Source organism: Girardinichthys multiradiatus, chromosome 23, assembly GCF_021462225.1.
Source record: "Girardinichthys multiradiatus isolate DD_20200921_A chromosome 23, DD_fGirMul_XY1, whole genome shotgun sequence".
Lineage (NCBI taxonomy): Eukaryota > Metazoa > Chordata > Actinopteri > Cyprinodontiformes > Goodeidae > Girardinichthys > Girardinichthys multiradiatus.
The window spans coordinates 38,503,708-38,516,304 of NC_061815.1; the positions used below are offsets into that span (position 1 = coordinate 38,503,708).

General features: G+C 38.1%; 1 protein-coding gene across 3 annotated transcripts in view; it reads left to right on the plus strand.

Moving 5' to 3' along the window:
- The window catches only part of ocrl (OCRL inositol polyphosphate-5-phosphatase), a 31,915-nt gene extending 20,316 nt beyond the window's left edge, over window positions 1–11,599 (plus strand). For 2 of the 3 annotated variants that reach the window (XM_047353448.1, XM_047353450.1), the window contains 10 exons: window positions 372–507; window positions 1,800–1,910; window positions 2,072–2,237; window positions 2,404–2,633; window positions 3,284–3,307; window positions 5,225–5,344; window positions 6,516–6,600; window positions 7,632–7,759; window positions 7,868–7,979; window positions 8,641–11,599. In XM_047353448.1, the coding sequence (XP_047209404.1) occupies window positions 372–507; window positions 1,800–1,910; window positions 2,072–2,237; window positions 2,404–2,633; window positions 3,284–3,307; window positions 5,225–5,344; window positions 6,516–6,600; window positions 7,632–7,759; window positions 7,868–7,979; window positions 8,641–8,765 (1,237 nt within the window). In that variant the 3' untranslated portion in view covers window positions 8,766–11,599. The remainder of the gene's footprint in view (window positions 1–371; window positions 508–1,799; window positions 1,911–2,071; window positions 2,238–2,403; window positions 2,634–3,283; window positions 3,308–5,224; window positions 5,345–6,515; window positions 6,601–7,631; window positions 7,760–7,867; window positions 7,980–8,640) is intronic. The other variant, XM_047353449.1, reaches the window with a different exon arrangement.
- Window positions 11,600–12,597: the final 998 nt, after the last annotated feature.

Sequence of the window (12,597 nt, forward strand, 5' to 3'; positions counted from 1 at the left end):
AAAAAATAGAATTTTTTAGTTTCTCACTGATGACTGGCTATTTTTAATTGTCTTTTATTAAGTATTTATTTAGATTTAACTGGAATTTTGTTGCTAAATTGACTACAAAGACAGAGGAACATTTTGCAGAACCCCATAATTTAATGTTTAATATCTACACTTTGGATGTAGTTTAATGATTATAAAGTCAGAATAATAACAAAAAGCTGTATTTTTTTTCTGTTGTCAGACTATATTAGTTGGACTTTTCACTGGATGAAACGTGTTACGGCTCGATCGTTCCACTAATGCAGAGTTAGCAGTTCTTTACTTGTGTGCTGAGTGTCTGTTCCTTTTACGTTTTCCTCTGAGACTTTATCCGTTTCCTGCAGTGGGAAGTGCCGAGTCCCTGCATGGTGCGATAGGATTCTTTGGAGGGGCAGCAATGTGCAGCAGCTGAAATACAGAAGTCACATGGAAATGAAAACAAGTGACCACAAGCCTGTCAGCTCACTCTTCAAAATTGGGGTAAGAAGTCAAGCAACAGCTAATCAACTATCCCTTTAACGGACGGGGTTGTCAAACGTTATGTTTAAAGGTCCTAATTTGATTTCTAAATGAGATCAAGTGTCCAGACCAAACAGAAATGAAGAATTCACTTTACTGATATTTCTTAGTTTCCAAGCACAAGAAACAGCAGTTAATGCCTACTAGTCTTTTTCTTTGTGATCCTAAGCACCTCTAATGTTTGACAGTAAAGGATGCTCTATTAATAAATGAATAAATTTATGCTGCAACTGACAGCAGTTTTTTTCTTTACACACAAGACTAAAGAAAATACATATACTGGATCTAAAATCCGTCTACCTCCAATGAGCTGCCTAAATCTAGGGCCCTATGAAATTTGTTTTATTGTTTTCTCTAAATTCTGTTTTTTTTATTTATTTATTTATTTATTTTTTACCAGATCCTGTTTGTTCTGTTTTTTAATTTTTAGAATTCCACATTTTATTAAAATAAACACATTTTAGTCTAAAAAAAAAAAAAAAAAAAGCAATCAAATAATGTCAAAAAATGTCTGCAGTTGCATAGAAAAACAGCCGAAATGTGTTGGGATTTGTTTAGTGTTTTTAGTAAAGCTCTTAAAAATCAACCTGCTAGTTTTCTGTGACTGTTTTTGTTATTAGGAGAGAAACTAATTTGTTTTATGCGCAAGTAAAGAAAAGAATCCTTGATGTAAAATAAAAACTCTTCAGATGTGAACTTTAAATTCCCACTACATTTAATTGATATTTGGCCCTCTTGGATTTTTTGGTCAGCCTTCTCTGCTCCAAGTTAACTGTGTTTTTAGGAAGCTGCTATAATGTTCCGGGAACAGTTTGTCTAAAACACGTTTAACTTTATTGTTTATTTCTAAAGGACTAACTGTGTTGGCATGTACAGCTACAAAACGTCTTCAGTAAGCGTGCATCTCACTCTTCTGAGGATCTTTGTCCAGGCTGAGGTGCTAGGCTAATATTAGCTCTCTTCCTCTCCGTTTTAATATGCCTTGTTCTCCAGCTTCATAAACAAAGCGATTGAACATCGTAGTTATTAATGGCTGGTCTTATTGGGGCGAGCTACGCTGTGTTTCTCCGCCATTTGGTTCTCAGCTGTTGCCTCTAAATGAGGATTAGATTAGTGTTTGGACTTAGAGAATTGTTATTTTAGGGAACTAATAATTTTGCCTTAACTAAACTAACAATTTTACCACCAGTAAACAATGAAAAGGTATTTGTTTAATGTAAATAAATCTTGGTTTCCGCCCATTTATGGAACAGGTGAAAGTTGTTGATGAGCAGCGCCAAAAAAGGGTGTTTGAGGACATTGTTCGAGCCATGGACCGAATGGAGAATGACTGCCTTCCTTCAGTGTCACTGAGCAGAGTAGAGGTAATTATAGTGAATATTTAAATTAAAGGTTCTTATATTTACAAAAAAATCTGTAGAATGTTTCCCAGAATCAGTAAAAAGGCGATAAAGATTGCTACTAAAATTCTCTGTGAAGCTGAAATTAATGTGCATTTGCTGTGTTTTTCCTCCTTGTTTTACAGTTTACATTTAAGGACGTCAAATTCAGGCAGCTTCAGAAGGAGCGCTTCCTTATTAAAAATGATGGGCAGGTACCATGTCACTTTGCCTTTATACCCAAACCAAATGATCCAAACTATTGCAAGCCGTGGCTGCGTGCCGAACCAAGCGATGGATTCTTGGAGCCAAGTAAGTCCTTTTTTTTTTATTGATCCTAATGACATTTTTTTCTCTTGTTATTCCAGTTTATAAATAAAATATTTTTTTAGATTATCAAGGATTTAGTTTCCATCTTATTCATGCACAAGTTTCCTAAAACGTTTTTTGTTGGATTTCTTCTCATCTGTCTGAACAGGCGAGACTCTAGAAATCTATCTGGAGGTGTATGTAAGTAAAGACTCTGTCACCCTGCTAAACTCTGGACAAGACACAATTTATGATATCCTGGTGCTCCATTTGGACCGTGGCAAAGACTACTTCATCACCATCTCCGGAAACTACCTGTCCAGCTGCTTTGGCACTTCACTGGAGACTCTGTGTCGTATAAAGAAGCCGGTCAGAGAGGTCACCAATCTCATCGACCTGGTAAGGGTTAAACATTATAGGTGGGATGCTGTTGCACCGATTAAAAGCTGCTGGTTTAGCAAACCTTTTTGTATTGTTGTGTTTGGAACTGATTTTTTGTTGTTGTGAAAGGGTTAATATATAATCAGAAAGCTGTGATCAGGTCCCGCTCTGCTTCCTGAGAGCTACATGTGAACATTTGTGGGCCAATTCTTTCCTTCAGGGTAAACTCGTTCACAATCGGTCTATATATAGAAGGCATAAAATGTCTCAGCTTGTGTCAATCTGGCTGTGAGGGGCAGAACGAACAAGGAAGTAGCAAAAACATGGTACAGGACCTCCTAAAAAAACAAGGAAATTTTGACTCAGTTTAGACCCTCTGTGTCATATTAGAGTTCTCTTCACTTCACACGATCACCTCTTTCTGTTTTCAGTATATTTTCCACCTTATCTGAGCAAACTTTGGAATAAACTGGTGCAATCATTCCTGTATTTCCACTTTAATCATTACTTTTCTCTACTGATATCAGGACATTTATAAAGGATCCTTACATTTTGTTCAATTTATCCTGCTTTTATGCATCTCTTTTCTCCCTTCTGTTTTCTCTACATCGCCTCCTCCTCCTCTTACTCATTTCTTTGCTGTGGTTGTGGGCTGACTTCTTGCTCAGGGAGAGGACAGCGGTACAGAAAAGGTAAATGATTTACAGAAACCAATCTGCTATCAGGCACAAAGAGGTCAGCATCATTCCAGATAAGAGTCTGTTAGCATTTATCTTCTTTATGACACATCATCTACCCTCATTTGTTGTCCTTGTTGCAACAAAGAATCCTTTCAAGTAATTGTAGAATCAGTCATGTCGGGAGATGACGTCAACGAAGAAGAGGAGCTGCAGTTTCAGTTGGAAGTCCGCATAAATACTTAATAGGATAAATGTCATTAACTTGGTGCTTGTAAAGATTTATCTCAACTGTTCTTTTTTTGGAGTAGAATAGTAAAAGGCCTACAACTTCAAGGATTTGTTTTAAACTAGAACTGGGGTGCAAAGGTCTCAATTTATTGGTTTTCTGTAATTCATACAGGGTTAAGATTATGTATACAGGTTCAAATCCACCACTACTAACATACTAGCAATCAAATATGTTTATGATTCTGGCTGCATATTTCATCACTTATATTGGCAAAAGTCCCACAGTTCATTGAAATGGTTGGTTTCTTTGGCAAAGACCCACCTTTCAAAGCAAAGTCCACACATTTTCAGACTGGCTGAAATCAGGACCAGCATGATGCTTCCATCACCTCGTTAAACGCTGATACATTGGTTGTTAAGTATGAATGTAGGAAGAGGTGAATGTCCACAAGCTGATCCTGAACGTGTTTAATAGTAGTCTCTGATCAAACTGCTCTGTAGGGGCGGGCGTCGAGGATAGAGTTTGGTCCTTAAGAGTCCTTGAGAGTGAAGATGTGCTGCTGGTTGCTTAATCACGTCATTGTTTTTAAAAATCATTGCAGCTGATTGTGTGAGTATTTCACCCTGAGAAAAGGTTAAATTAAATCATTAAATGCCTTAAATTCTTTTTCTAATTACCTTTTTCTATGATATTCAAGCCTACTGTGAGTGAATGTAAACTTCTGACTATAACTGTACAAGTCTTGATTTTAAGAAAACAAAGAAAAATAAAATGCTATCTTAGCTACCATTGTTACACCAACTTTTGCCTTTAAGTACATTTTGGAATAATTTCAGGAACGAGGATTGAATGAGCCCCGTTCCCTTTGTAGCTGCCTACAAATTTTAGATTTGTTTGAATTTCTAGATGCAATGAAGTTAGGTAATTGAGAACACAAAAAATATTTTCTTGATGCTTGAAGCTGTAAAAAAAAATATTTAACAAATTACACATTTATGTTTCTGATAATGTTTGCTGTTAAGTGTCTTGACTATTCTACATTAAAACTAGATAATCCACTGTATGATCTAATAATCACTTTATTAATTATTATCATTATTATATTCAGTGTTATCAGACATGAGGCTTAGCCTTTTCATGAAACTAGTTTGAGTAATTAGTTTTTCGGTTTCTAAAATCTGACATCCGCTGTCAGAGACTGGACCCGGTCCAGGTTATATATGTTTATGTAGATCATTTACCCACTAAATATCATGTGGCTTATATAACACAGGGGGTACATGTTAAATCTCATTTCAAACTTCCTTCACAGCTTTGGAGCACACAAGAGTAAAGGTAATTTGAAGAAGCAATCTTAAAAATTCCTGTAGAAGCGTCTGTGCTTCGTTAAGTTTAATCGTCCTCATTGTCCTCTCCGGTTTTCCCTTCCTTCATAAGCAGCCTCAGTAGCTGTGGTTATTTTTGGACCTCTCATGGGTCCCAGGGATCCATTTGCAGAGACAAAAAGAATATGATATCCAGCCTGGTGAAACGGCTCGCATTCAGCCCTCGAGATCTTGGAGATGATTTTCACCTTACTCTTCCTCCATCACTACTTGATAAACATACATTTGTTTTTATTTTTAATACAAATATTATAACTGTTTTTTTTAATGGAAATATTGCTCTGAAATTTAAAAATTAAATGTTCTGCTTCTCAGGAAAAGTCAATGGTGAACTTTCTGTTGGTGGATGCGGGAAGTTCTGACGACAAACCTCTGAAGATCCCCAAGGAGGTGTGGGTCCTGGTCAACAACCTCTTCACCAAATCCTGTGATCAGGTCAGAAAGGTCAAGCTATTTAAATGAACCACAGTGGGAATGTTGCTCAGTTTGTATTTGTATTTTTCTGCACAACAGTTTGCAGAACAAAAACAAAGTGATGACAGAAGATGTAGACCTGAACAGCAAGTGGTTCTTAAACATGAATCGACGTAGATCTTCCTTTTCCGTCATGCCCCAATTATCGTGATGCTCTTAAGATCATCTTTTGAGATATTCCTGCCATGTGTGGTATGTTAAGAGTGATGTAGTCTGCTCCGGAGGACGCCGGTACTGCTTTGACCTCAATTGGGAATATCCAACATGTTGGACTATCCTTGGCCTGATATCCTAGTGTGTGGGGTGTTCCCCGAGGACAAATAAGCGCTCAGCCTGTTGAATGTGACGTGTCGCCAATCAGAAAGCCATGTGACGGAAACACGGAGGGGAATTACTCTGAACTCACATTTCATCTCAAGATGGTTTGCGAGATTTCCCGTCTGACATCTGTACGTTCGTGGGTGAAATCTGGTCATTTGTGGTGTGTTGCGCTTGTCAGCCGACAATTTCAAAATCTTGCCGTGTGAACCATGCATTAGTTTTACTGTTCTTTGTGCATATGGGCCCTGGTTCTTAAAATTATTTTAATTTAACCTCAAGACAAAAATCTTGCACTGTTCTGTAAACAAGATGGAGCCAAAGTGGGGAAACTGTGTTTAAAAGTTGCAGTTTGCTGTGCTGGAGTACCCAGTGTATCTTAGCACAACGCCAGGGACTGTAGAAGCATGGTGCTGCACCAGGACTTGGGCACCTTCTCATCAACCATGAATTCCTCTCTGTACCAAAGTATCGTAGAGGCCAAATGTGGGACTATCTGTGTTGGCTCAAACTGGGGCATTCCCAGAACACCAGTCCCAAACACAGCAGCAAATCTGCAACAGAATCACTGAAATCCAGAAGGTATCGTCCAGGCCCAGTCTAACTGATTTTAAATGCTGTGGTGGACCCTTGAGCACAAATGTCTGCAAACCTCAATAAACTGGACCAAAATATTAAATAGGAGTGGGTCTGACAGAGCTGTGTTTTAGAGATAGATTGTTTTTGATTGACAGTATAAAAAGCATCTTGTTGACGTTGAGTGATCCTGGATGGGCTGGTTATTTAAGCTGTTATAATCTTGCCCCCCCCCCAGGAGGACTTGTTCCAGACACCAGGTCTACAGGAGGAGCTTCAGGGCATCATTGACTGTCTGGACACCAGCATCCCGGAGTCCTTACGTATCCTCCAACACTCACCCCATCCCATGGGAGATCATTTTTATAATTCCCATGTTTATTTTTTTAAAGTTACGGTGATAATCCTGTTTTAGGTTATCTACTCAACAAATTTACAACAGGGTCCAGATGTCAACGGATAAAGTTGCATTCATCATGGAATCTCTTTACTCCTTCTAGCATTTTAGGATTTATCTTGACAGTAGCTTAAAAAACTGGTTAAATTTAATGTTGATCAAAATAAACTTGATCTTTCATGCAGCAGCTTTTAGTAATTGAGATGCAACACATACTGTTCACTGTGGCGGCTCCAGAAACGTCTGATGGTGAGGAGAATTAGTGGCTCGGGTGTATATGGAGGCTGTTTCATCTAGCCTCGGACAGAGGTGGAGTACTTCCCAAACAGGATGGAGAGAAAGAGTCGGCATTTTAAGAAAATGCTAAATGAAAACCTGACATACAAACTGGGGATTTCGCTGTAAAATTACCTCACGTTGTTTCACAGAGGCGGGATTTTAATTTGCTCAAACAAAAACCTTCACTGGCAGTAGATACACACATGGTTTACTAACTAAACACGAAACATAATGGTTTACAACGTGCCAAGGACGTGTTTCTCAACCTGAAGTAGAGAAACTGCTGTTTGGGACAAAAATAAGCATTATTCATGCACATAGGGTACCTTCTGAGGCACAAATTAAAACAAAAACCCACATAAATATGTAACGGTGTGTCTTTTAGCAGAAGAACAGTTTCTGCAAAATTCCTGCTGTGATTTGTTTGCAGAATGCTTTTCAATCAGCATACATCACTTTAGATTACTGTCCCAAATCAACGCCTCACATTAAACCTTGACTGAAATGCAGCCATGCTGATAAACACTGAAATGTTATTGTAGCACTTTGAAAAGAACCTTAACCTTGGCTTGGTCTCTGTAGACAAAAAATGACATGTGGGCAGAAACATTTTTAAAATTCAGTCTTTCTTTGTGAAAACGCAGTAGGCCTCCAATTTTTCTCTAACCTTTGACCCAGCTGGTTGTAACCACTCCGTAGCTGAAGCTCTGCTGATCTTTTTGGAGGCCTTGCCGGAGCCGGTGGTGTGTTACGAACTCTTCCAGCGGTGCCTTGACAGCGCTCACGACAGCCGCCTCTGCAAGCAGGTACAGAGGCCCCACATTGTTCTGCCTGTGCAAACATAAAGTGAAGTTGATGTGATGACGGAGAGAGGATTGCAGTGAATGATCAGGCTCCATCTGTGATGTTAACAGTTGATCTCCCAGCTGCCCCGAGCTCATCGGAACGTCTTTCGCTACCTGATGGCTTTTCTGAAAGAACTGCTGAAGCACTCAAACAACAACAACCTAACAGCTAACCTCATAGGTAAGAGACGGAGCTTCTCTCCAACATAATATGTACCATGCTGCAGAGGTGAGCGAGTGAACAGAAAGAACTGAGAGAGATGAAAATTGAAAACAAAATAGGGACAAAAATGTGACTCAGAATGAATATAAATGAACAAGAATCAGTCACTTGAAAAAAAAAGAAAAATGAACGGAAAAGAACAGGTGAATGAAAATGAACAATTATCAAAAATGAGCAGAAATCTAGAAACAAATGACCCAAAAGAATGAATAGAAATGAATAAATTAAAGAAAAATGAATGAGAATAAATATAAATGGAGAAAATCCAGATGACAAAGTGACCATTAATGAATGGAAATAGATGAAAAATGAAATTGAATTAGTGAAATTATAAGAACTAATAAAGGACTTATTTAAGAGAATCAAGAAGTATGAATTAAGAAATAAACTAAAACATAATGAATGATACAGTTTGCATAAACATTATGAATTATAAATAAGACAATTAAATGAATAAATGAATAGGAACTCATAAGAATAAATGTAACTGAACAAGAGAATACTGAGAATGAATGGAAATGAATGAGAAATTATCAAAAGTGGATGAATAAATGAACAAATAAACAGGATTTACTGTAATTATATTGCAAAATAATGAGCGATGGATGTTGTGTTTTAGCCACCCTCTTTGCCAGCCTCCTCATCCGACCGCCGCCCAACATGGCCACCAGGCAGACGGGACATGACCGACAGAAAGCCATCAACTTCATCCTGGGTTTCCTCATGTCAGGAGACGAGGACTAACTGACGGATCCTCACCGCCTCTTCGGTGCAGTCGACCCAGACCTGCATCATACTTTGTTACTGGTTCTCTTTTTAGTTCTGTCACCCGCTGGAGACCATTACAGCCTCTCTGCACCATACCTTTGACCACCTCAGTTTTCAGAGGCATCAGACGTCCCTTCGATGATTTTAGCAGGTGTCACGTCTTCTGGTCACACACGGAAGAGACCAGTTACAGGATGTGGGAAATGTTTGAACTGGCACTTCTAAATGACCTAAAGGATGCGTGCCCAAAGAGGAGACTGGTCCTCGCTGTCTGCTGACTCTTGTTGAAGGTGCTCATGCCAAAATCAGTGATGGAGTAAATGTGGAAACACTATTTTATACATACAGAGACTCACTGCTTCCTGAAGAGACTGAATACTGCTTTTATAAGCATACTGGTGTATCATGTAGTTTAAACTGGGATGATTAAACAATTACTAAGAATGTTTATGCTTAAGGTAAGTAATGACAATCATTTGTTGCTGCATTTTAGCTGAGGAGACACTAGCGTTTATTAGCTAACATATCTGTTGTATTTTAACTGTTATTTATATATTTTTCCTATGAGTTTGCACCATTCGAACATTTGTTTTCCTTTTTACTGCAGTTTGGTTTACTTTTGTACCTGAATTACAGAGAACACAGTGTTGTTCCTGTTCTTCTGTAACCACATCTGTCCTCCTTACCTTCAGTTCTGTCAGAGTTGCAGAACACGTTTATCACACTAACTTCCTGGCCGAGTGGGGATCCACCGTCCGAGGCCTCGAAACGCTGTAAATAGTGAAAGTTTTGTGTTTCATGAGTGTCCGACTGTCCGGTGGTGAGATTCTGTGATGTTGTCTCCTGTCAGCCATGACGGTGGTACTGTTTGTATCTGTGCTTGTTTACACAGGCCCCCCCCCCCACACACACGTCTCATACAGTAGCTGTATCGAGTGTTTGCTGACGAAAGCTCTTCTAAGTGTTGCAGATATACCAAGATTTACCGGCTCATTGCTCTACATTTTTGTACTCCTGTCTCAGCTGTGCCACTGAGTATATGTGTGTTTGTGTGTATATATAGACACACATATTTCCGGTTCCCACTCTTGCAAAATGTGCGGTTTTAGAAATAAGGAACTTTTCCCCTCCGTTTATTAAATATTTCCTCTAACGGTTTCTCTCGACACACATCGGCTTTAGTTTTCACAATCATGACATTCATCTCCTCTGACTGGTGTCTTGTGTAACACTGATACCAGGAAGGCCCACTAAGAGGTTACAGGAAAACAGAACATATTAAGCTACATAGAAACAACGTGAATGCACACTTTAGGATGAAAATGCTGACAGTTATAAGTCAAAAATGAATGTTGTGAGCTTTGCCAAATGGTGGCTCATGCTTGAGGAAAAAGTTTGTTGAAACTGTTTCTGCAGAAAGACATAAGAAATCTCACATTTTTGATGCACTTGTACCATCAGCTGTTGTCCTCATTGTCCATTTGTTTTACTTCCTAAATTTAAGGTACATTTAACAGCAACTTTAATGTTTTTTGGGTACTTTTTAATTTATTTAAAAGGAATAAAATTACGTGGAAAGTTATTGTTTTTAAACTAATTTCTGCTGTGAACATGAACACATTAAAACTGACCTTTCACACACTTTTAACTATCTTGAACATGGGTGCGTTGGCCTGTTGTTTAGCTAGCAATGATCACCTCTTAAGCCACTATTCCACACTGACCAGAAATAAGAATCGCCAGGAATTGCAAAACTTTTGGAATTTTGCAAAGTTTCTTGTCCAGTTTGACGTGGTAAGATTCAGTTACAACACAGGTACGATAGATGAAGATAAATCATGAGATTCAGCTTGAATGCATCGAAGAATCCCGTACGATTACATTTGAATTCATTACAATTTTTGACCATTTGTGGAATTTTCCATCATATATAACAAAATGTAATGAGGGACTAGCAGGAGTGAATGATTGTTGATATTTAAAATGTAAAATGTTTTAAGTGAAGTCTTTGTTTTTGCCAGTAAAGTGTTTTTGGACATAAAATGTAATAAGATACGAATTAAAACAATTTTTATTTAACTTTGTTTTATATTATTAAAATGTTTTTTACTTTTATTTTTATTCATTGTTTTGTTTTCCAAGGCCAGAAGAGAGATTTGGGGAGTTTTTGGGGGTACAATGGCCCTGAGTGGTCAAGACGATGCTTCACGAATCCCAGAGTTAGGAATACATGGGAATGTGTACAAATCACTTAGGAATCTGTTAGGATACCTAAGAAGTTGAGAATTAACTTAAATGTTCTGGATTCGAGAGTTTGGCACCAACATTTTAAACAGCTGAAAACTTTTGCTTCGTATTCCGGATGGTTTCAAGAAGAGCAAGAACTGACTAATAAAATGCGAATATGTTACAAATTCAGGAACTTATTACGAGTCAACCAAGAATCCTAAAATTTGTCAACTCTTGGCGTTTTGCATCACTCTTGGTCTGTGTGGAATAGCATTATTACCTTACGGCTGAGTAAAATACAACAATATTGGTACTCTTAACAAGGGCTTGACTGTATATCACAAATTAATTGCAAACTTATTGCAGTATAACTATAAACACCATCAGCACCAAGAACTGCTTGACCTGCAATACATATTAGCTAATTATTTAATTATGCATGCAGGCTCTATCTGTAATATGGTGATGCTGGTTAATGCAGCAGAAAATGTTTTTGTAAAGTCGCTCAGAATCTACAACTAAGTTGTTTCATTGCCAAAGCTACAGATGCAGTATTTTGAATAAACCCAAGTCGAACTTGCTTTCCAGATTTCTCATGTTTTCTTCGGGTGTGCAGGCTGTCTTTCCACAGCGAACCACACAAAAACCTAAAAACAGAGCGACCCATCACTGACTGATCTCAAGTCATATTGCCATCGCAACATTCAACAACTTTATTGCACATTGCATGTTTTCCTAATAGTGTGCACCTCTACCCTGACTTGTTGCGTTCACAGAAGTTGTGAACACAGGATGCAGAAAAACTGTATAAGCTTTTTATTTTCAGTAAATTAGATTATTGCAACGGTGTCTTTACTACTCTATAAAAGGTCAATCAGGCAGCTGCAGCTTGTCTAAAATGCTGCTGCCAGAGTCCTGACCAACTCCACCAGGACTACCTTTTTGTAGATCAAGTTTTCTTGATGGTTTTTAATGCACTTAATGGTCTTGGGCCTGAATACATTTCAGAGTTACCTCTGTTATGATCCATGTAGACCCTTCAGGACATTAGAGACCTGTTGACTTGGTGTTGCCTGGACCAGACCTAAATAAGAGGAGGCAGTGTTCAGTTCTGCTCCGCAGCTTTGTAGGAGCTCAGAGACGTTCAGAAACTGATCCTTCAACTCAGGACAGAAGAAATTACTGTTTACTGCAGTCGTTCTGTAAAGGCAAACATTTAATTAGATCCATCTTTTCATGACTTAGCTATTTATATATTGAAAATTTCCAGTTTTCTAAGTTTTTTGTATGATTTTCTCTTATTTTAATAGAAATTTATTTTAAATTCATTTAATTCCTTTATTTTTTCTGTAAAGCACATTGAATCCTACTAAACACATTATGAGTGGTTATTGATGTATTTCAATATAATTAAAAGTAACTGAAAGTTGCTACATTTGTTACTGGTGATTGCCCAGTTGATTTAGTAGTTTACTCCTCAGGAACATGTGAAGTCCTCACTGGGTGACGTTCATCCTATAATTAGTGAGTTTCACCTCGATGCCACATTCACATTCCCTGTGATTATAAAACCCGGTTT